This window comes from Pan troglodytes, chromosome Y (assembly GCF_028858775.2).
Source record: "Pan troglodytes isolate AG18354 chromosome Y, NHGRI_mPanTro3-v2.0_pri, whole genome shotgun sequence".
Taxonomy (NCBI): domain Eukaryota; kingdom Metazoa; phylum Chordata; class Mammalia; order Primates; family Hominidae; genus Pan; species Pan troglodytes.
In genome coordinates, this window is record NC_072422.2 from 35909501 (window position 1) to 35931596 (window position 22096).

The window sequence follows — 22096 nt, forward strand, 5'->3', positions numbered from 1 at the left end:
CTGAATTAACATTTTCTAAAGATGCCTCCGGCGTGCTATCCTGAAAGCTGCCAGAGGTGTCTTGGCTGCATTGGTGGTAATAAAATTCATACTCATATTTGACTTTAATGATGTTCATTTATTTAAACGATCTGTATGAATTCGGTGATTTTGTGGATACGCTCCTGACAGACAAGGATTCACAGCCGACGGAAGTCAGGGAGGCTTCCTGCAAATTCTTCATCTCCGTGGGGCCTGCCCGAGCCCTGATCCTGCAGAGCTGTGGGGCTGAGGTAGCCGCCGGTTGTGGTCCAGCACTGCGTCTTTCTGGATGCGGGGCACCTTCATTTCACCGTAGCAACCGGGTACCAAAAGTAGAAGCGGATTTTTGGAAAATGAGTCATGAGGTCCCAAAAAGAACCTATTGCAACATGGACTCCATAACGTTCTTGAGGATCATCCTGAAAAACTGATGTCTCTCGTTAGACAAAGAAATGCACGATTTGCTTGGGAAAGGGGAGTAAAAATGGTGCTGGCATCCATTGGCTGGCTGGGAACTTGAACCAGCAGCTCCAACAAGCGACATGTAGAAAATCAGGTATACGCCGGGCGCGGTGGCTCACGCCTGTCATGCCAGCACTTCGGGAGGCCAAGGCGGGAGGATCACCTGAGGTCAGGAGATCGAGACCAGCCTGGCCAACATGGTGAAACCCCGTCTCTGCTAAAAACACAAAAATTATCCGGGTGTGGTGGCAGGCACCTGCAATCCCAGCTACTTGGGAGGCTGAGGCAGGAGAATTTGCTGGAACCCGGGAGGTGGAGGTTGCAGTGAGCCAGGATCACACCACTACACTCCAGCCTCGGCAACGAGAGCGAAACTTCGTCTCAAAACATAAATAAAAATACAAATACAAAATTAACCAGGCACGGTGGCACGCGCTTGTAATCTCAGCTCCTCGGGAGGCTGAGGCAGGAGAATCACTTGAACCCGGGAGGCAGAGGTTGCAGTGAGCTGAGATCGTGCCATCATTGCACTCCAGCCTGAACAACAAGAGGGAAAATCCATCTCAAAAAAAAAAAAAAAAAAAAAGTATTTGCAGGATCTGCGTCTGAAACTAGGACCGTTCACGCTTCAGAGGCAGAAAGAAACCTGTGCAGAAAACCTGTGTGCGAGTCTCCCACGCGGACTGGGGGCGCCTTCCGTGGGGTGGGGTCTCCCTTGTACCTGTAGGACTTTAATTCACAGAGGTGACCGGGACTAGCACAGAGAGACCACTGAAAGAAGAAATTACTCCTGACCCTTCCCGAGAGAAGAGGCTGCCACACCACGCCGGGCACAAGCGGATACCTGGGTTTGGCTCGGGAGGCAGGAATGAACGAGGGAATAGCCCAGGCCACAGCCTTCAAGGGGCTTCCGCAGAACGGGGCAGCAGGACTAGGGAACGGCTGAGGATTGACAACTTTTGAACACTTCAGCAGGACTCTGGGCTGGGGGGCTGGCTCTACAGGGCTGGGACCCAGCCAGGAATGATTTAGGGCCAGGGAAATACTGGCTTGAGGCCAGGTGGCCAGGTGCGGTGGCTCACGCCTGTGATCCCAGCACTTTGGGAGGCCAATGCGGATGGATCACCTGAGGTCGGGAGTTCAAGACCAGCCTGGGCAACATGGTGAAACCCCATCTCTGCTAAAAATACAAAAATCAGCCAGGCGTGGTGGCAGGCGCCTGTAATCCCAGCTACTCAGGAGGCTGAGGCACAAGAATTGCTTGAACCTGGGAGGCAGAGGTTGCAGTGAGCTGAGACTGCGCCACTGCACTCCAACCTGGGCGACAGAGCGAGACTCCATCTCAAACATAATACTCCTACTACTACTACTAAATAATTAGCTGGGCATGGTGGCGTACACCTATACTCCCAGTTACTTGGGAAGCTGAGGCGGGAGGATTGCTTCAGCCCAGGCGTTGAAGGTTACAGTGAGCTATGACTGTGCCCCTACTACACACCAGCCTGAGCAACAGAGCCAGACCCCATCTCTACCAAAAAAAACAATTAGCTGTGGGTGTGGTGGCTGACGCCTGAGGTCCTGGCTGTGGCAGAGGTTGAGGTGTGAGGATCAGTTGAGCCCAGGAGTTTGAGACCACCCTGGACAACATAGCCAGACCACGTCTCTACAAAAAAATAAAATTACCTGGGCATGGTGGTGCCTGCCTGTGATCCTGGCTACTCTGGAAGCTAAGGTGGGAGGATCACTGGAGCCCAGGAATTTGAGACCAGACTGTGCAACGTGGTGAAACCCTGAGTCTACCAAAAATACAAAAATTAGCCAGCAGTGGGGGTGCGTCCCTGGAGTCCCAGCTACACGGGAGGCTGAGCTGAGAGGATCGCTTGAGCCCAGGAGGTTGAGGCTGCAGCGAGCTATGACTGTACCACTGCCCTCCAGCCTGGGTGACAGAGTAAGACCCTGTCCCTAAACATAATTTAAAGAAATATCGGCGGCTGGGCACAGTGGCTTACGCCTGTCATCCCAGCACTTTGGGAGGTCGAGGCGGGCAGATCACCTGAGTTCGGAAGCTTGAGACCGGCCTGACCAACGCGGAGAAACCCCGTCTCTACTAAAAATACGAAATTAGCCGGGCGTGGTGGCACATGCCTGTCATCCCAGCTACTCGGGAGGCGGAGGCAGCAGAATTGCTTGAACCTGGGAGGCAGAGGTTGCGGTGAGCCGAGATCTCGCCGTTGCACTCCAGCCTGGGCGACAGAGTGAGACTCCTTCTCAAAAAAAAGTATATATATACACATATATATACACATACACACACACGTATATATGTATACATGTGTGTATATACACGCATACATGCATACACACATACATGTATACATACACGTATACAGGTATGTACACATATATACACACATATACACATGTATAAACACATATACATACATATATACACAGATATATACACATATATACACACACACATACACACAGACACATAAACACACACATATATATACACACATATATATCTATAGGCTTGGTGTGAGAACTAGCCGAGGGGTTGGCTGACAGGGGAGGCCGGTTCCTAAGTGGTCTGTCACTGTGTTTAGTAATTAGTGAGCTGTGGGAGGACAGTGTCTCCCTGGGTCTGTAAGGGCTCCAGACGCCACAGCAAGGAGAATACAGAAATAAGAAAACATATTATGGGCTGCCATGGTGGTTCTTGACTGTCATCCCAGCACTTTGGGGGGCTGAGGTGGGAGGATCACTTGAGGCCAGGAGTTCAAGACCAACCTGGCCAACATAGAGAGACCCCATCTTTTTTTTTTTTGAGATGGAGTCTCGCTCTGTCGCCCAGGCTGGAGTGCAGTGGCGCGATCTCAGCTCACTGCAACCTCCACCTCCCGGGTTCACGCCATTCTCCTGCCTCAGCCTCCTGAGTAGCTGGGACTACAGGTACCCATCACGCACCCAGCTAATTTTTGTGTTTTTAGTAGAGACGGGGTTTCACCATGTTGGTCAGGCTGGTCTCGAACTCCTGACCTCATGATCCACCCACCTTGGCCTCCCAAAGTGCTGGGATGACAGGCGTGAGTCACTGCGCACCTGGCTGTTTTTTTTTCTTTTGAGATGGAGTCTCGGTCTATCATTCAGACTGGAGTGCAGTGGCACGATGTCAGCTCAATGCAACCTCCACCTCCTGGCTTCAAGCAGTTCTCCTGCCTGAGCCTCCCGAGTAACTGGGACTACAGGCGCTGCCACACACCCAGCTAACTTTTGTATTTTTAGTAGAGACGGGGTTTCACCATGTTGGCCAGGCTGCTCTCAACCTCCTGACCTCATGATCCACCCACCTCGGCCTCCCAAAGTGCTGGGAAGACAGGCGAAGTCACCACGCCCAGCCACCCCATCTCTATTTTAAAGAAAAAGAAAACGTATTATCATCGGTCCTATGATCACCAATATTTGGCCCAAAGTCACAATACTTGGAAAGTCGGGGGTGAAACTGCAGCCGCCGCGCCCCGAACTTCAGAAGGGTCCCGTCAGCACCACAGCAGCTTCTGATTGAGCGCGATGACGTCACTGACGAAGCCGTCTGCGCCGATGAAGTCCCCCGCGATGATGTTGGTGCACCGTGAACCCGGCCCCGGGCACTGCTCTCGGACCCACGCGCTGAGCCGCGGAAGGTTGGGCAGCGTCATCTTCTCCAGGGACTCGGACGGGTGCGCCAGAACGTACTGCAGGTTCTCCGTGAGGTTGATGCCAGCCACGAACAACCCTCCTGCAGCGGTGAGGGTGGGGAGAGGTTACATGGTCACGGGCCTCACCTGCCTGTTTCTCCCTCCTAGTCACGTTATTAGAGGTTCACATCTCAGGAATCAAGACTTGAAAGCACCATGTCCAACCAGGAAATTAGGTGAACTTTGCTTATAAAGCGTGGTGGGCTGCAGACAACCCCAAAGATGCTCACGTCGTAACACCGTGTGGGAGACAGAATAATGGCCCCAAAGATGTCCACATCCTAATCCCCATGTGGGAGACAGAATAACAGCCCCAAAGATGTCCACGTCCTAATCCCCATGAGGTAGACAGAATAATGGCCCCAAAGATGTCCACGTCCTAATTCCATGTGGGAGACAGAATAATGGCCCCAAAGATGTCCACGTCCTAATTCCATGTGGGAGACAGAATAATGGCCCCAAAGATGTCCACGTCCTAATTCCATGTGGGAGACAGAATAATGGCCCCAAAGATGTCCATGTCCTAATCCCCATGTGGGAGACAGAATAATATGGCCCCAAAGATGTCCACGTCCTAATCCCCACGTGGTACACGGAATAATGGCCCCAAAGATGTCCACATCCTAATTCCATGTGGGAGACAGAATAATGGCCCCAAAGATGTCCACGTCCTAATTCCATGTGGGAGACAGAATAACAGCCCCAAAGATGTCCACGTCCTAATCCCCACGTGGTACACGGAATAATGGCCCCAAAGATGTCCACATCCTAATTCCATGTGGGAGACAGAATAATGGCCCCAAAGATGTCCACGTCCTAATTCCATGTGGGAGACAGAATAATGGCCCCAAAGATGTCCATGTCCTAATCCCCATGTGGGAGACAGAATAATATGGCCCCAAAGATGTCCACATCCTAATCCCCACGTGGTACACGGAATAATGGCCCCAAAGATGTCCACATCCTAATCCCCATGTGGGAGACAGAATAATGGCCCCAAACATGTCCACATCCTAATCCCCATGTGGGAGACAGAATAATGGCCCCAAACATGTCCACATCCTAATCCCCATGTGGGAGACAGAATAATGGCCCCAAAGATGTCCATGTCCTAATCCCCATGTGGGAGACAGAATAATATGGCCCCAAAGATGTCCACGTCCTAATCCCCATGTGGGAGACAGAATCATGGCCCCAAAGATGTCCACATCCTAATCCCCATGTGGGAGACAGAATAATGGCCCCAAAGATGTCCACGTCCTAATCCCCATGTGGGAGACAGAATAATATGGCCCCAAAGATGTCCACATCCTAATCCCCACGTGGTACACGGAATAATGGCCCCAAAGATGTCCACATCCTAATCCCCATGTGGGAGACAGAATAATGGCCCCAAACATGTCCACATCCTAATCCCCATGTGGGAGACAGAATAATGGCCCCAAAGATGTCCATGTCCTAATCCCCATGTGGGAGACAGAATCATGGCCCCAAACATGTCCACATCCTAATCCCCATGTGGGAGACAGAATAATGGCCCCAAAGATGTCCATGTCCTAATCCCCATGTGGGAGACAGAATAATATGGCCCCAAAGATGTCCACGTCCTAATCCCCATGTGGGAGACAGAATCATGGCCCCAAAGATGTCCACATCCTAATCCCCATGTGGGAGACAGAATCATGGCCCCAAAGATGTCCACATCCTAATCCCCATGTGGGAGACAGAATAATGGCCCCAAAGATGTCCACGTCCTAATCCCCATGTGGGAGACAGAATAATGGCCCCAAAGATGTCCACGTCCTAATCCCCATGTGGGAGACAGAATAATGGCCCCAAAGATGTCCACGTCCTAATCCCCATGTGGGAGACAGAATAATGGCCCCAAAGATGTCCACATCCTAATCCCCACGTGGTACAGGGAATAATGGCCCCAAAGATGTCCACATCCTAATCCTCATGTGGGAGACAGAATAATGGCCCCAAAGATGTCCACATCCTAATCCCCATGTGGTACAGGGAATAATGGCCCCAAAGATGTCCACGTCCTAATCCCCATGAGGTAGACAGGATAATGGCCCCAAAGATGTCCACGTCCTAATCCCATGTGGGAGACAGAATAATATGGCCCCAAACATGTCCACATTCTTATCCCCCATGTGATAGACAGGAAGAATGCTGTTGTCTTGGGCACTAAGTCTGTGCCATCTCTTGTGAGGCTTATAGAGAGGGTTGACGTTGACCAGTGATTCTCAAAGTGGGGTCCCTGCAATAGTTAGAAATGCAAATTTGGGGGCTCCACCTACATCTGCTGAGCCGGAATCTCCTGCAAGCCGTATTTGAAGAAGCTCCCCCAGAGGTAGGTTTCAGTGCCCCTGTGTTGACCAGCTGGACTGACTCCACGGCCAGAGACGGCAAAGTCAACAGACATTTATGGCCAAGTTCTCTCAGTGGTTTTTAACACGTATTTCTAGTCTGGGAGCGGTGGCTCATGCCTGTCATCCCAGCACGTTGAGAGGTTGAGGCCGGTGGATCATCTGAGGTCAGGAGTTCAAGACCAGCCTGACCAACACGCTGAAACCCTTTCTCTAGTAAAAACACATCCAAAAATTAGCTCAGCATGGTGGTGCGTGCCTGTAATCCCAGCTACTCGGGACACTGAGGCAGGAGAATCGCTTGAACCTGGGAGGTGGAGGTTGCAGTGAGCCGAGATCGCGCCATTGCACTCCAGCCTGGGTGACAGAGCAAGACTCTGTCTCAAAAACAAAACAAAACAAACACACAAAAAAAGGCCGGGTGTAGTGGCTCATGCCTGTCATCCCACCACTTTGGGAGACCAAGGCGGGCGGATCACCTGAGGTCGGGAGTTCGAGACCAGCCTGACCAACATGGAGAAACCCCGTCTCTACTAAAACTAAAAAAATTAGCTGGGTGTGGTGGGAGGCTGAGGCGGGAGAATTGCTCGAACCCAGGAGGCGAAGGCTGCAGTGAGCCAAGATCGCGCCATTGCACTCTAGCCTGGGCAACAAGAGCAAAACTCTGTCTCAAAAAACAAACACACAAACAAAAAAATTTTCCGCCTGGCACCGTGGCTCACACCTGTCATCCCAGCACTTTGGGAGACAGAGACGGGTAGATCACGAGGTCAGGAGTTCGAGACCAGCCTGACCAACATGGTGAAACCCTGTCTCTACTAAAAATACAAAAAAAAAAAATTAGCCGGGTGTGGTGACGGGCGCCTGTAATCCCAGCTACTCAGGAGGCTGAGGCAGGAGAAAGGCTTGAACCTGGGAGGCAGAGGTTGCAGTGAGCTGAGATCGTGCCATTGCACTCCAGCCTGGGCAACAAGAACGAAAGTCTCTCAAAAAAAAAAAAAAAACACACACACAAACAAAAAACAGACTTTTCTGCCTGGCATCGTGGCTCACGCCTGTCATCCCAGCACTTTGGGAGACCGAGACGGGTGAATCACAAGGTCAGGAGTTCGAGACCAGCCTGACCAACATGGTGAAACCCTGTCTCTACTAAAAATACAAAAAAAATTAGCCGGGTGTGGTGGCGGGCGCCTGTAATCCCAGCTACTCAGGAGGCTGAGGCAGGAGAATGGCCTGCACCCGGGAGGCGGAGGTTGCAGTGAGCCGAGATCGCGCCATTGCACTGCAGCCTGAGCAACAAGAGTGAGACTCCGTCTCAAAAAAAAAAAAAAAAAAAAGACATTTCTGAAGTCTCTAACCTCGTTCCTGTGTGAGGGCAAGAGACCAAGTTGAAAAAACCTGCTCCTTTGCCCGGCCCGTGACTGGGTTTCATGCTGGCCCCGTGGGAAGCAGCCCTCGCGGCCGTGAAGATCACCTTCAGAGAACCCAGCCCCAGGCTGCAGGACCGAGACGGCCCCACCTGCCACCGTCCCTGCGGGGAGGACCTTCCTCCCTCCCTCCCTCAGGCTCCTGCCTCCGGAGGACACGGGGCCGTGGCTGCCGACGCTGTCTGCACCTCACACCCCCTCGGTGGCTTTTTTACAAAAATTGTGGTGAAATTCACATACAAAAAAGTTACCTTTTTTTTTTTTCCAAGATGGAGTCTCTCTCTGTTGCCCAGGCTGGAGTGCAGTGGCGCGATCTCGGCTCACGGCAGCCTCCGCCCCCGGGTTCAAGCAATTCTCCTGCCTCAGCCTCCCGAGGAGCTGGGATTACAGGTGCACACAACCACGCCCAGCTAAATCTTTTTGTATTTTTACTAGAGATGGGGTTTCACCAGACTGGTCGCAAACTCCTGATCTCAATTAATCCACCTGCCTCGGCCTCCCAAAGTGGTGGGATTACAGGCGTCAGCCACTGCACCGAAATTCACGATTTTAAATTGCACAACTCGGCTGGGAATGGTGGTTCAAGCAGATCGCTTGACCCCAGAAGTTTGATTTTGTCTTGTTTTGTTTTGAGACAGAGTCTCGCTCTGTTGCCCAGGCTGGAGTACACTGGCTCAATCTCGGCCCACTGCAACCTCCGCCTTCCTGGTTGAAGTGATTCCCCTGCCTCAGCCTCCTGAGTAGCTGGGATTACAGGCACGCATCACCATGCCTGGCTAATTTTTCTCTTTTTTGTTTTGTTTTGAGATGGAGTCTTGCTCCTGTCACCCAGGCTGGAGTGCAGTGGTGCGATCATGGATCACAGCAACCTCCGCCTCCTAGATTCAAGCATTTCTCCTGCCTCAGCCTCCCAAGTAGATGGGATTACAGGTGCCTATTTTTTTTTTTTTTTGAGACAGAGTTCCGCTCTGTCGCCCAGGCTGGAGTTCAGTGGCGTGATCTCGGCTCACTGCAAGCTCCGCCTCCCGAGTTCACACCATTCTCCTACCTCAGCCTCCCGAGTAGCTGGGATTACAGGCACCCGCCACCACGCCCGGCTAATGTTTTGTATTTTTAGTAGAGACGGGGTTTCTCCATGTTAGCCAGGATGGTCTCGGTCTCCTGACCTCGTGATCCACCCGCCTCGGCCTCCCGAAGTGCTGGGATTACAGGTACACGGATTACCACGCCCGGCTCATGGATTCCTTTTAAATTGTTTTCACGTAAAAGTGAAGGCAAGTCCATGTGGACCCGGCCTGCCGCAGGGCGTCACGGGAGGCTGTGTGGAATCTACCCCCACGAGGGGCGACCTGGTACCTGGGCGGCCGCAGCTCTTCATGGTCTCCAGGTATCGGATGAGGGCCTCGGTCTTCACCCTGTTTCCCCACCAGTAGGGGACTCCTGGCCACAACTCGTGGTGCCGGCGCAAGGAGCTCTCGTCTTCATAGGAGACAATGACCTGTTGGCCCCGGGACCACAGCTGCCGCAGTGTCGGCACCTCCTGCAAAGGACCAGAGTTAAGGGGTGCAGGGGAGAGAGGAGAGCCGGGGACACGGCGGGCACCTGGGAGAGAGGAGGGCCGGGAAGTCAGGACACCGGCCCAACACGAGTATAAACCAAAAATGAAATTCTGGCCGGGCGCGGTGGCTGACGCCTGTAATCCCAGCACTTTGGGAGGCCGAGGTGAGTGGATCACCTGAGGTCAGGAGTTTGAGACCAGCCCGGGCAACGTGGTGAAACCCCATCTCTACTAAAAATACAAAAATTGGCCGGGTGCGGTGGTGCACACCTGTCATCCTGGCTAGTCAGAATGCTGAGGTAGGAGAATCGTTTGAACCTGGGAGGCAGAGGTTGCGGTGAGCCGAGGTTTCCCTATTGCACTCCAGCCTGGGAGACAGAGCGAGACTCCCTCTCAAATAAATAAATAAATTAAGTATGGCCAGGTGCAGGGGCTCATGCCTGTAATCCCAGCACTTTGGGAGGACACGGTGGGAGGATCACTTGAGGCCAGGAATTCGAGCCTGGGCTGCACAGGGTGACCCTGTCTCTATTTTTATATATTTATTTATTTTTATTTTTTATTTTTTGAGACGGATCTCGCTCTGTCTCCCAGGCTGGAGTGCAGTGGCGCGATCTCGGATCACTGCAACCTCCACCCCCCGGGTTCACACCATTCTCCTGCCTCAGCCTCCCGAGTAGCTGGGACTACAGGCGCCCGCCACCACGCCCGGCTAATTGTTCGTATTTTGTTTTAGTAGAGACGGGGTTTCACCATGTTGGCCAGCATGGTCTGGATCTCCTGACCTCGTGATCCGCCCGTCTCGGCCTCCCAAAATGCTGGGATTACAAGCGTGAACCACGACACCCAGCCTAATTGTTGTATTTTTAGTAGAGACGGGTTTCACCATGTTGGCCAGGTTGGTCTCGATCTCTTGACCTCGTGATCCGCCCACCTCGACCTCCCAAAGTGCTGGGATGACACGCGTGAGCCACCGCGCCCGGCTGACGCTGCACACATTTCTAAACCCGTCACGGGAAGATCTCACCAGAAGCCACCCCACCGGGTCAGCCAGGGCCCCCCACACTGCGGGAGAGCAGGCAGCCCCCGTTCGACGGCTTCACCTGCTACAGGAATCATGGCAGCACCCACATCCAGGGCACAGCAAAAGGAGTCTGAGGCTGACGATGCCCCTGCCCCGGGAGAGACGTGGGGATATCCTTCCCCTCCTCACCCCACGAGGACACAGCATGTCCCCGAAGATGTTCTTGATACAGGCGACCAGGTACTCGTGCAGGTCCTCGCTCAGCCCCTCGAAGTTTCTGCAGGCCAGGATGACCACCTCGCGCGGGTGCCGCTCCAGCCACTCCGAGATTTCCGTGAGCGTGTCCTGGGGAGGGGGGTGCGGGGCTGAGTCCTGCACGACTCCAACACCACAGGGAAGGCCGGGTGCGGCGGCTCACGCCTGTCATCCCAGCAATTTGGGAGGCCGAGGCGGGCGGATCACCTGAGGTTAGGAGTTTGAGACCAGCCTGGCCAACATGGTGAAACCCCGTCTCTACTAAAAATACAAAAATTAGCTGGGCGTGGTGTCGGGCGTCTGTAATCCCAGCTACTTGGAAGGCTGAGGCAGGAGAATTGCCCGAACCCGGGAGGCAGAGGTTGCAGTGAGCTGAGATTGCACCACTGCACTCCAGCCTGGGCGACAGAGCAAGACTCCATCTCCAAAAAAAAAAAAAGAAATCTCCGTAACGGATTGCCGGGGTCAGTGTCTCCTGTCTGGTGTATAGGTGACATCACCCTTCCATTAAAGACCGGGCGTTTCCTGTCCAGATCTGCATGTGGCTGTTTCATCCCCACGGGAGCTTGGCCACCTCCCACTCTCTCCCTTGCATCCCACCTCAGCCCGGCCCCACCTGCACCAGCGCCCGGCCGCCTCCCGCTGTCCCCCTTGCTTCCCACCTCAGCCCAGCTGCACCTGCACCAGCGCCCGGCCGCCTCCCGCTGTCCCCCTTGCTTCCCACCTCAGCCCGGCCGCACCTGCACCAGCGCCCGGCCGCCTCCCGCTGTCCCCCTTGCTTCCCACCTCAGCCCGGCCGCACCTGCACCAGCGCCTGGCCGCCTCCCACTCTCCCCCTCGCATCCCACCTCAGCCTAGCCGCACCTCCACCAGCGCTGTTGTGTACACCATATGGACAAAGTGCAGGTTCTTCTCCGAGCCCTCCAGCATGTGGGCGATCCGCAGGTCCAGGTACCGCACCCCGGCGTCCAGCTGCTCCGTGACGTCCAGCGCCTGTGGGCAGAGGCTGCTGTCATGTCTGCCTGGCTGAGCGCCGCGTCTGAGGGGTTCAGGAATGGGCTGCGGGGTTGGCCCACCCGCATGTCCTGCTGTCCACTGGGATGTGGATGCTGTAACAACAGCTGTTTGTACGCGCTGGGAGCGCTGCAGCCATGGGCACCTGCATTTGGAAAACCTCATCTCCGGGGACCTGGCCTTTTTTTTTTTTTTTTTTTTGAGACGGAGTCTCGCTGTGTCGCCCAGGCTGGAGTACAGTGGTGCAATCTGGGCTCACTGCAAGCTCCGCCTCCCGGGTTCACGCCATTCTCCTGCCTCAGCCTCCCGAGTAGCTGGGACTGCAGGCACCCACCACCGCGCCCAGCTAATTTTGTTTTGTATTTTTAGTAGAGATGGGGTTTCACCATGTTGGCCAGGACGGTCTCGATCTCCTGACCTTGTGATCCACCCACCTTGCCCTCCCAAAGTGCTGGGATTACAGGTGTGAGCCACCGCACCCGGCCTCTACTAAAAATTTTAAAAATCAGCCTGGTGTGGTGGTGTACACCTGTAGTCCCAGCTGCCCGGGAGGCTGAGGAAGGAGGATCCTTTGATCCTGGGAGGCCCAGGCTGCAGGAAGCTGAGATCGCACCACCGCACTCCAGCCTGGGTGAGAGAGCGAGACTCCATCTCTAAAGGAATGAATGAATGTGATTATTAGGGAGAAAGGGGCCTGTCTCCCTGTTTCCCAGGGACTAGCAGGTGCCTGACTGCAAACTGCAGACCCACCTCAGGTCGTAAAGACACAAGAAATGAGTCCTTGTCTGTCTTGAGTGCAGGCATGAAAGGGGTTGTCTCGGCCAGGTGTGGTGGCTCACGCCTGTAATCCCAGCACTTTGGGAGGCCGAGGCGGGTGGATCATGAGGTCAGGAGTTCGAGACCATCCTGGCTAACACAGTGAAACCCTGACTCTACTCAAAATACCAAAAATTAGCCGGGCGTGGTGGCGGGAGCCTGTAGTCCCAGCTACTCAGGAGGCTGAGGCAGGAGAATGGAGTGAACCCGGGAGGCGGAGCTTGCAGTGAGCCGAGATGGCACCAACTGCACTCCAGCCTGGGCGGCAGAGCAAGACTCCGTCTCAAAAAAAAAAATAAGAAGAAAGAAAGAAAAAGAAAGGTGTTGTCTCTGCTGGGATGCAACAGGGCGAGACCCTCTCCCTCTGCAGCTCTCAGTGGCGGCCTGCCACGCTCACGGCATTAGCTTTATGCCATTTAATAAAATGCTGGGCCGGGCGCGGTGGCTCACGCCTGTAATCCCAGCACTTTCAGAGGCTGGGTCGGGCAGATCATGAGGTCAGGAGATCAAGACCATCCTGACTAACACGGTAAAACCCCATCTCTACTAAAAATACAAAAAATTAGCCAGGTGTGGTGACAGGTGCCTGTAGACCCAGGTACTTAGGAGGATGAGGCAGGAGAATCGCTTGAACCCAGGCAGCGGAGGTTGCAGTGAGCCGAGATCACGCCACTGCACTCCACCCTGGGCAAGAAGAGTGAGACCCTGTCTCAAAAAATAAATAAATAAAAACACTGTTCCCCTCTCTTCCACCTCTGGGGAGGGGTTCTGGGTGGGCAGTAGGTTTTGTTTTAATCCTGTCTCCGCAGCTGGGATAGGAACCTGCCTCCTGAGCCCACAGGGCACCACTCAAACCCTACCTGGGTGACGGGCCATTTCAGCACCACGGGGCCGTGGGCCCCACCCGGCTGACAGGCCAGGTCAGCAGCACGGGGCACAGACCGTACCTGGGTGACGGACCACTTCAGCACGACAGGGCGCGTGATGCAGGGCAAGGCCTTGTTCAGCAGCTGCAGCAGCCGGGACTCCTCGTGCGAAATGGGGGACTTCTTGTTCAGGCAGTACGTCATCGTGTCGTGGCTCCCTGAGAGCAAAGCACACACGCGGACATGTCACCACGAGTCCGTCCCCGCCACCTGCTGTGAGTCGCTCCATAGCCTGCGTACAGCACAGGCTGCCGCCCGCCTACAACACTGGCACAGGTATGGTGGGAGGGGTGCACGCTGACCCCCAAAACTCACGTCCACTGGAACCTGGGAACACGACCCGTGTTGAAACAGGGTCTCTGCAGATATCGTTAGGTTGAAATGAGATCATCCTGGAGTAGGGCGGGCCCCCAAATCCAGTGACAGGTGTCCATCTAAGACACAAGAGGAGGAGACAGACACAGAGGAGGAGGCCTCGTGGAGACGGAGGCAGAGACTGGAGTGATGCGGCCACAAGCCCAGGGATGCCTGGAGCCCCCAGGAGCTGGGAGAGGCAGGAAGGATCCCCCACTCTAGAGCCTCTAGAAGGAACTGAACACAGTTTCAATGACTTGAGTGGTGATCCCCAAAAGAGCTGTTCAAGTCCTAACCCCCCGCCCAGAACCTGTGAATGGGATCCTGTTTGGAAATAGAGTCTTTACACATGCTCTCAAAATGCTCAAGATGAAATCATCTTGGCTTTGTGCTGGGTCCTAAATGCAATGACAGGTGTCCTTAGAAGACACAGACCCAGAGGAGGAGGCCACGTGGAGATGGAGGCAGAGACTGGAGTGATGCGGCCACAAGCCCAGGGATGCCTGGAGCCCCCAGGAGCTGGGAGAGGCAGGAGGGATCCTCCCCTAGAGCCTCAGGAGGACGTGTGGTCCTGCCCATATCTTGACTTCAGATTTCTGTATCTAGAACTGGGAGAGAGTAAATTTCTGTTCTTTGCCGCCTCCTGACGTGTGCTCACTTGTTATGGTAACCGCAAGAAACACAGACCTTTGTAGAGTTTGACTGATGGCTGACGTTTGCATTTCCTGCCTATGACACGTAGTTGTTATTTCTTAAATATAGATATAAATATATCTATATTTAAGATATATATATAAGATATATATGACATATATCTCTATATAAACATATAGTATCTATATCTCTATATAAACATACATAGTATCTATATCTCTATATAAACATACATAGTATCTATATCTCTATATAAACATACATAGTATCTATATCTCTATATAAACATATATAGTATCTATATCTCTATATAAACATATATAGTATCTATATCTCTATATAAACATATATAGTATCTATATATAAACATATATAGTATCTATATCTATATATAAACATATAGTATCTATCTCTATATATAAACATATATAGTATCTATATCTATAAACATATATAGTATCTATATCTATATATAAACATATATAGTATCTATATCTATATGTAAACATATATAGTATCTATATCTATATGTAAACATATATAGTATCTATATCTATATGTAAACATATATAGTATCTATATCTATATGTAAACATATATAGTATCTATATCTATATGTAAACATATATAGTATATATTCTATATGTAAACATATATAGTATATATTCTATATATAAACATATATAGTATATATTCTATATATAAACATATATAGTATATATACATATATAGTATATATATCTATATATAAACATATATAGATATATTTACATAAATACATATTTTTTGCATAAATATGTATTTATATAAATATATAAAATATATATTCACATATGTGTTTATAAATATAATATATAAACATACTTATGTATCATATATTTATATAAATATATGATATATATTTTATATTATACATTTACTTATTTATATATTTTATATATAAATATAAATATGTATGTTTATATATAAATATGTACACTTACATATAAATGTGTGTGTGTATATATATATTTGCAGAGATGGGGCCTCACTATGTTGCCCAGGCTGCTCTCAAACTCCTAAACTCAAGTGATCCTCCTGCCTTGGCTTTACAGGCGTGAGCCACCACGCCCGGCCTTCCCCCTTTAAATCCCCTGAGGAACGTGAAGCCCCTTTACATCCTCTGAGGAACGTGGACCCCCTTTAAATCCCCAGACCGCGAGAGGCATTGGAATGAAGCCACAGTCACCTGCTCCCCCGATCTTGAGCTAAGGTATTAAGGAAGGAGACCAGTACTTCTCCTGCTGCCCCCTATCCCCACCTTGCCTAGTTTATAAGACAGGAGAAAGCAAAAGTTTGGAAAGAAACAGAAGTAAGATAAATAGCCAGACAACCTTGGCACCACCACCCGGCCCTGGGAGTTAACATAATATCAATCCATAACCTAAACCACTTCTGTTATCTGTAAATGCCAGACGTTGTATGAAAAAGCGTTACAAAACTTTCTGTTCTGTTAGCTGATACATGTAGCCCCCAGTCACGTTCCCCACACTTGCTTGATTTTTCACAACCCTTTCACGTGGACCCCTTAGAGTTGTAAGCCTTTAAAAAGGCCAAGAATTTCTTTTTTAGGGAGCTCGGCTCTTAAGATGTGAGTCTGCCGAAGCTCCCGGCCAAAGAAACCTCTTCTTTCTTTAATCCGGTGTCTGAGTTTTGTCTGCGGCTGGTCCTGCTACAGTATCACCCCTGGAAGCTACTTACTAGGTCAGCTGTAGACTGACGGATGCCCTGCATCTCTACAAATTAACCTAAGACGTCGGGTGCAGTAGCTCATGTCTGCAATGCCAGCACTTTGGGAGGCCGAGGCGGGTGGATTGCCTGAGGTCGGGAGTTCGAGACCAGCTTGACCAACATGGTGAAACCCCATCTCTGCTAAAAATACAAAAATCAGCCAGGCATAGTGGAGCGTGCCTGTAATCCCAGCTACTCGGCAGGCTGAGGCAGGAGAATCGCTTGAACCCAGGAGGCAGAGGTTGCGATGAGCTGAGATGGAGCCACTGCACTCCAGCCTGGGCGACAAGAGCAAAACTCCATCTCAAAAAAAAAAAAAGTAACCTCAGGGTGTCACACTGGGGCACCATAACTTATTCCCTACATTGCAAGGAAGAACGCGATCAGTGCTCGATGCCACTTCAGTAACCCACATGAATTCCTGAAAAAAGGCTTTCATCATCACCCCCTCTCCTGATGTGCACTTTCTTTAGAAGCTCCTGTCTCAACGCTGTTCTCCATAGCCACTTCCTAAGGCGAGTTGGAGGGTTTCCTGGGCTGCAGTCCTCAAATGTGGCTCAAGGAAACCCCCTACTTATATTAATTTTGTCTAAGTTTCTTTCCTTAGGTTGACAATACTTATCTGTGTGCATGTGTGTGTGTGTCCGTATGCCTATATGTGAGCGTGCATGTGTGTGCCTGTGTTTAAACGTGTGTGTACCTGTGTTCCTGTGTGCATGGACGTGTCTACGTGTGTGCATGTATGTACACATGTGTGCATGTGCATGTGTGCCTGTGTACACGTGTGCATATGTGCATTCATGTATGTCTATGTGAATATATACACATGTGAATATGTCTATGTGAATATATATACATGTGTATGTGTGTACATGTGTACACGTGTGCATGTGCATATGTGTACACACCCGCACATGTGCATGCATGTGCATGTGCATCCATGTGTGTATGAGCCTATGTGCATGTATACATGTGTGCATTAGTATGTATGTGCCTACATCCATGCATACATGTGCCTGCATGTGTGTACACCTGTGTGTGTGCATGTATATGCATCCATGTGCATATGTGTGGGGATGTGCATGTGTGCATGCATGTGTGTGTGTGCGCGTGCGTGTGTATGTATGTGACTGTGTGTGCCTGCATGTGTGCCTATGTGCACCTATGTATGTGATATGGCTTGGCTGTGTCCCCACTCAAATCTCATCTTGAATTGTAGCTCCCATAATTCCCATCTGTCATGGGAGGCACCTGGCGGGAGGTCACCGAATCATGGGGCGGGTCTGTCCCATGCTGTTCTCGTGATCGTGAATAAGTCTCACGAGATCTGATGGTTGTACAAAGGGCAGTTCTCCAGCACACGCTGTTGGCTGCCACCATGTAACATGTGACTTTGCTCCGCATTCACCTTCTGGCGTGATTGTGAGGCCTCCCCAGCCAGGTGGAATTGTGAGTCCATTAAACCTCTTTTATAAATTACCCAGTCTCAGGTATGTCTTTGTTAGCAGCGTGAGAACAGACCAACACAGTATGCACGTGCATATGTGTGCAGATGTGCATGTGTGTGTGCATATGTGCATGTGTGTACATGTGCGTGTGTGTGCATATGTGCATGTGTGTACATATGTGCATGTGTGTACATGTGCATGTGTGCATATGCCTGTGTATGTGTGCACATGTGTGCATGCCTGTGTGTATGCATGTCTGTGCATGTCCATGACTATGTACATATGTGTATGCACACACGTGTGCACTGTGTGTATGTGTGTGTCCACATCAGTGTCCTTTCTAGGATTTCCCTACACCCAGGATTGCTCCTACAGCCAGCGTCCCCGCTGGGGAATGCAGACGCGACAGCTCCCGCCCCACCCCGCCCTCACCTGGGATAGAGGCAACGGCCCCCGCCCCACCCCACCCTCACCTGGGATGGAGAGGTGGTGGAGGGGCACATCCCAGAGCCCGGGACACAGTGCTGACATCCAGTCCTCGTTGGCATTTCTGCAGTGCAGCCTGGAGAAGCTGTTGGAAGCACTCACCTGCCCGCCCATCAGAGGTGAGCCCTGGGCAACCTGAGGAAGGAGAAGAGGAAAAGAGGTTTTTTACGGTGACTTCAGGTCAGGAGTTCGAGACCAGCCTGGCCAACTCGGCAAAACCCCATCTCTACTAAAAATACAAAAATTAGCTGGGCGTGGTGATGGGCACCTGTAATCCCAGCTACTCGGGAGGCTGAGGCAGGAGAATCGCTTGAACCCGGGAGGTGGAGGTTGCAGTGAGCCGAGATCGCACCACTGCACTCCAGGCTGGGCAACAAGAGTGAAACTCCATATCAAAAAAAAAAAAAAAAAAAAAGAGAGAGAGAGAGAGAGGAAAAGGGGTCCTTGGAAGCATTTTTTGCAGCTCCAAAAAATGTTTCTTGTCTAGCGTGAAAGCCCTGGCTCTTAGACCCGGCTTGGCAACCTTTAATATGCAAATGCGAGCCCTTAGCTGGTCCAGCCCACATGGCGATTCCCACCGTTGCCCTCTTGCCCTCGCCCCCACCCGGGCCTGACACCAAGGCCGCCCCCACCCGTGCCTGACACCAAGGCCGCCCCCACCCGTGCCTGACACCAAGGCCGCCCCCACCCGTGCCTGACACCACGGCCGCCCCCACCCGTGCCTGGCACCACGGCCGCCCCCACCCGTGCCTGGCACCACGGCCGCCCCCACCCGTGCCTGGCACCACGACCGCCCCCACCCGGGCCTGGCAACACGGCCGCCCCCACCCGGGCCTGGCACCACGGCCGCCCCCACCCGGGCCTGGCACCACGGCCGCCCCCACCCGGGCCTGGCAACACGGCCGCCCCCACCCGGGCCTGGCACCACGGCCGCCCCCACCCGTGCCTGACACCACGGCCGCCCCCACCCGGGCCTGGCAACACGGCCGCCCCCACTACCCCCAGGCGTGTGGAACATCATGGCGCCCTACATTTGCATATTACGGAACTGGGGTGGGCGGGCCAGGTTTTTCGCGGGCTACGTGAATGACAGGCCTGGTCAGACCAATCCCCTCAGCGCTATGCAAATGAGTCACGCCTCCTCCAGGCACCGCATAAGACGGGCTGGTCTCCTACCTGGGGTTTGGAGCCCCTGTCCCTCTGTCTCAGTCCTGGGGAGCCACTTCTTTCTGCCTTCTCGCCTTGTTTTTTTTTGTTTTTTTGTTTTTTTTGAGACGTAGTTTCGCTCTTGTCGCCCAGGCTGCTGTGAAATGGCGCGATCTCGGCTCACCGCAACCTCCGCGGTGCTGGGATTACAGGCGTGAGCCACTGCCCGGACCTCCCTTCTTTCCTATTAAACTCTCCGCTCCTTAAAACCACTCCACGTGTGTCCGTGTCGCCTTATTTAATTCGACTCCAGAGGAAGAACCTGGTGTTCCTGCACTCATCAGAGCCATATCACCACTGCACTACAGCCTGGGCGACAGAGCAAGACTCTGCCTCAAAAAAAAAAAAAAAATATATATATATATATATATACACACACACACATACACACATAACAGAATATATACATATATACATATTATATACATAACATATATACATATATAACATAATATATACATATAATATATATTATACATATATACATATATACATCTATAACATACATGTATAACATATACACATATATAATATAGACATATAACATACACATAACATATACATATATACATAACTATATATACATATATAAGTATATATATATAATATACTGTTGAAAATAAGGGAAGTGACCCTTTCCATAAGGACATTTTAGACAACTTGTAAATTCTTTCTCTGCCTCTGAAGCATATATAACTTTTTTGGTTGGTCTTTTTTTTTTTTTTTTTGACACAGTTTCGCTCTCGTTGCCCAGGCTGGACTGCAATGGCGCGATCTCGGCTCACTGCAACCTCCGCCTCCCAGGTTCAAGCAATTCTCCTGCCTCAGCCTCCAGAGTAGCTGGGATTACAGGCGCCCGCCACCACACCTGCTTAATTTTTGTATTTTTGGTAGACATGGGGTTTCACTATGTTGGTCAGGCTAGTCTTGAACTCCTGACCTCAGGTGATCTGCCCGCCTTGGCCTCCCAAAGTGCTGGGATTAGTGGCGTGAGCCACGGTGCCCAGCTGTATGTACGATTTTTTTTTTTTTTTTTTTTTTAAAGACAGGGTTTCACTCTTGTTACCCAGGCTGGAGTGCAATGATGCAATCTCGGCTCACTGCAACCTCCGCCTCCCAGGTTCAAGCAATTCTCCTGCCTCAACCTCCAGAGTAGCTGGGATTACAGGCGTCCGCCACCACGCCCGGTAATGTATGTAATATTTTTAATCATTTAGATTAAAGCTGATTAGATTAAAATCATTAGATCTAATTGATTTAATCAAATCAATTAGAATTGTTGATCTTGAGCCCAGAAATCAGCCTGTTGACATCTGAGGAATGTTTCCTGGTGGACCTGGGGCCTCCTCTTAGAAATGAGACCTGGAGGGGCCGGGCACGGTGGCTCACGTCTGTAATCCCATCACTTTGGGAGGCTGAGGCGGGTGGATCACCTGAGGTCAGGGGTTCGAGACCAGCCTGGCCAACATGGTGAAACCCCATTTCTACTAAAAGTACAAAAAGTAGCCGGCCGTGGTGGCGCACGCCTGTAATCCCAGCTACTCAGGAGGCTGAGGCACGAGAATCGTTTGAACCCGGGAGGCGGGGGCTGTAGTGAGCCACGATCACACCATTGCACTCCAGCCTGGGTGACAAAGTGAGACTCCGTCTCAAGAAAAAAGAAATGGGACAGAGAGGAAGGGCAGAAGCCCCGGCCTCCTGCAGAAGAGACAAACTTCAGCTGACTGCAAACTGCAAACCCACCTTGAGTCCCACACGCAGGGGGAGTTCGGAATTCGAATTGTTGGTCTCGAGCCCAGAATGAAACGGCTGGTCTCCCTGGGCCGCAAGAAAGGACGAGATTGTCTCGGTCTGCAGCTCCTGCCGGCTGCCCGCGTTGGCTTCACAAGGTTCTGCAATAATCCTGCTGCCTTCTCTTCCACACTGAGGCCAGGCTTCCCAGGTGGCTGCAGATTTTCTTCTTATTTACATCTTCCCAAAAGCCCCTCCTCCCAGACCCTAAGCCAACACCAGCTACATGAACTCAGATCTTCCCCGCTGCCCCGACTGGGAAGCAGGGAGGGAGGGTCCCGGGAGCCCGCTGGGCCCAGGAGGAGGAGCCCATTCTTTATCAGCCCGGGGGATGTCAGCTCAGCCTCTTTCTCCAAGAGAAGCAACCACACCTGTACCGCGGCTCCGGGTCCCCAGGAGGGAGCTGGCCCCTTCTCTGCAGCCAGCTGGAAAAGGCCCAGGACGGCTTCCCCTCCCCCTGCACGGCCTCCCCTCCCCTTGCACGGCCCCCCTTCCCCCTGCACGGCCCCCCTTCCCCCTGCACGGACCCCCCTCCGCCTGCACGGCCCCCCCTCCCCCTGCACGGCCCCCCTCCCCCTGCACGGCCCCCCCTCCCCCTGCACGGCCCACCCTACCCCTGCACGGCCCCCCCTACCCCTGCACGGCCCCCCCTCCGCCTGCACGGCCCCCCTCCCCCTGCACGGCCCCCCCTCCGCCTGCACGGCCCCCCCTCCCCCTGCACGGCCCCCCCTCCGCCTGCACGGACCCTCCTCCCCCTGCACGGACCCCA

The 22096-nt window shown here is 52.1% G+C and overlaps 1 protein-coding gene across 12 annotated transcripts; it reads right to left on the reverse strand.

Annotated features, from left to right (window-relative positions):
• Positions 1-97: 97 nt before the first annotated feature.
• On the reverse strand, positions 98-21583 carry LOC129138939 (PI-PLC X domain-containing protein 1-like). 12 transcript variants are annotated; one of them, XR_010154975.1, is made up of 9 exons: positions 19330-19360; positions 18318-18465; positions 13640-13776; positions 11727-11855; positions 10797-10952; positions 9382-9565; positions 3969-4264; positions 2167-2273; positions 98-1212 (listed from the first exon to the last, which is right to left on the reverse strand). XR_010154975.1 is itself a non-coding variant. In XM_054677284.2 (7 exons), the coding sequence occupies exons 2-7, from the start codon at positions 18442-18444 to the stop codon at positions 4026-4028; spliced, it is 972 nt and encodes a 323-aa protein (XP_054533259.1). In that variant the 5' UTR covers positions 18445-18465; positions 21280-21583; the 3' UTR covers positions 98-4025. The 12 variants fall into 12 exon arrangements, 5 of the variants coding, with proteins under 5 accessions (XP_054533259.1, XP_054533261.1, XP_063661100.1 ...); XR_010154976.1 differs by lacking the exon at positions 19330-19360 and having other exon boundaries at positions 98-321; positions 2167-2279; positions 18318-18952; XR_010154974.1 differs by lacking the exon at positions 19330-19360 and having other exon boundaries at positions 2167-2279; positions 18318-18952.
• Between the last annotated feature and the right edge of the window lie 513 nt (positions 21584-22096).

What these genes read in the sequence shown, in the direction of transcription:
- LOC129138939 (XM_054677284.2), bottom strand. Translation starts at nt 18,444, where the DNA reads ATGGGCGGGCAGGTGAGTGCTTCCAACAGCTTCTCCAGGCTGCACTGC. An exon ending in CCACCACCTCTCCATCCCAG is followed by an intron (nt 13,777 to 18,317) that starts GTGAGGGTGGGG and finishes CTTTGCTCTCAG; the next exon opens with GGAGCCACGACACGATGACG. An exon ending in GAAGAGCTGCGGCCGCCCAG is followed by an intron (nt 4,265 to 9,381) that starts GTACCAGGTCGC and finishes TCACCGCTGCAG; the next exon opens with GAGGGTTGTTCGTGGCTGGC.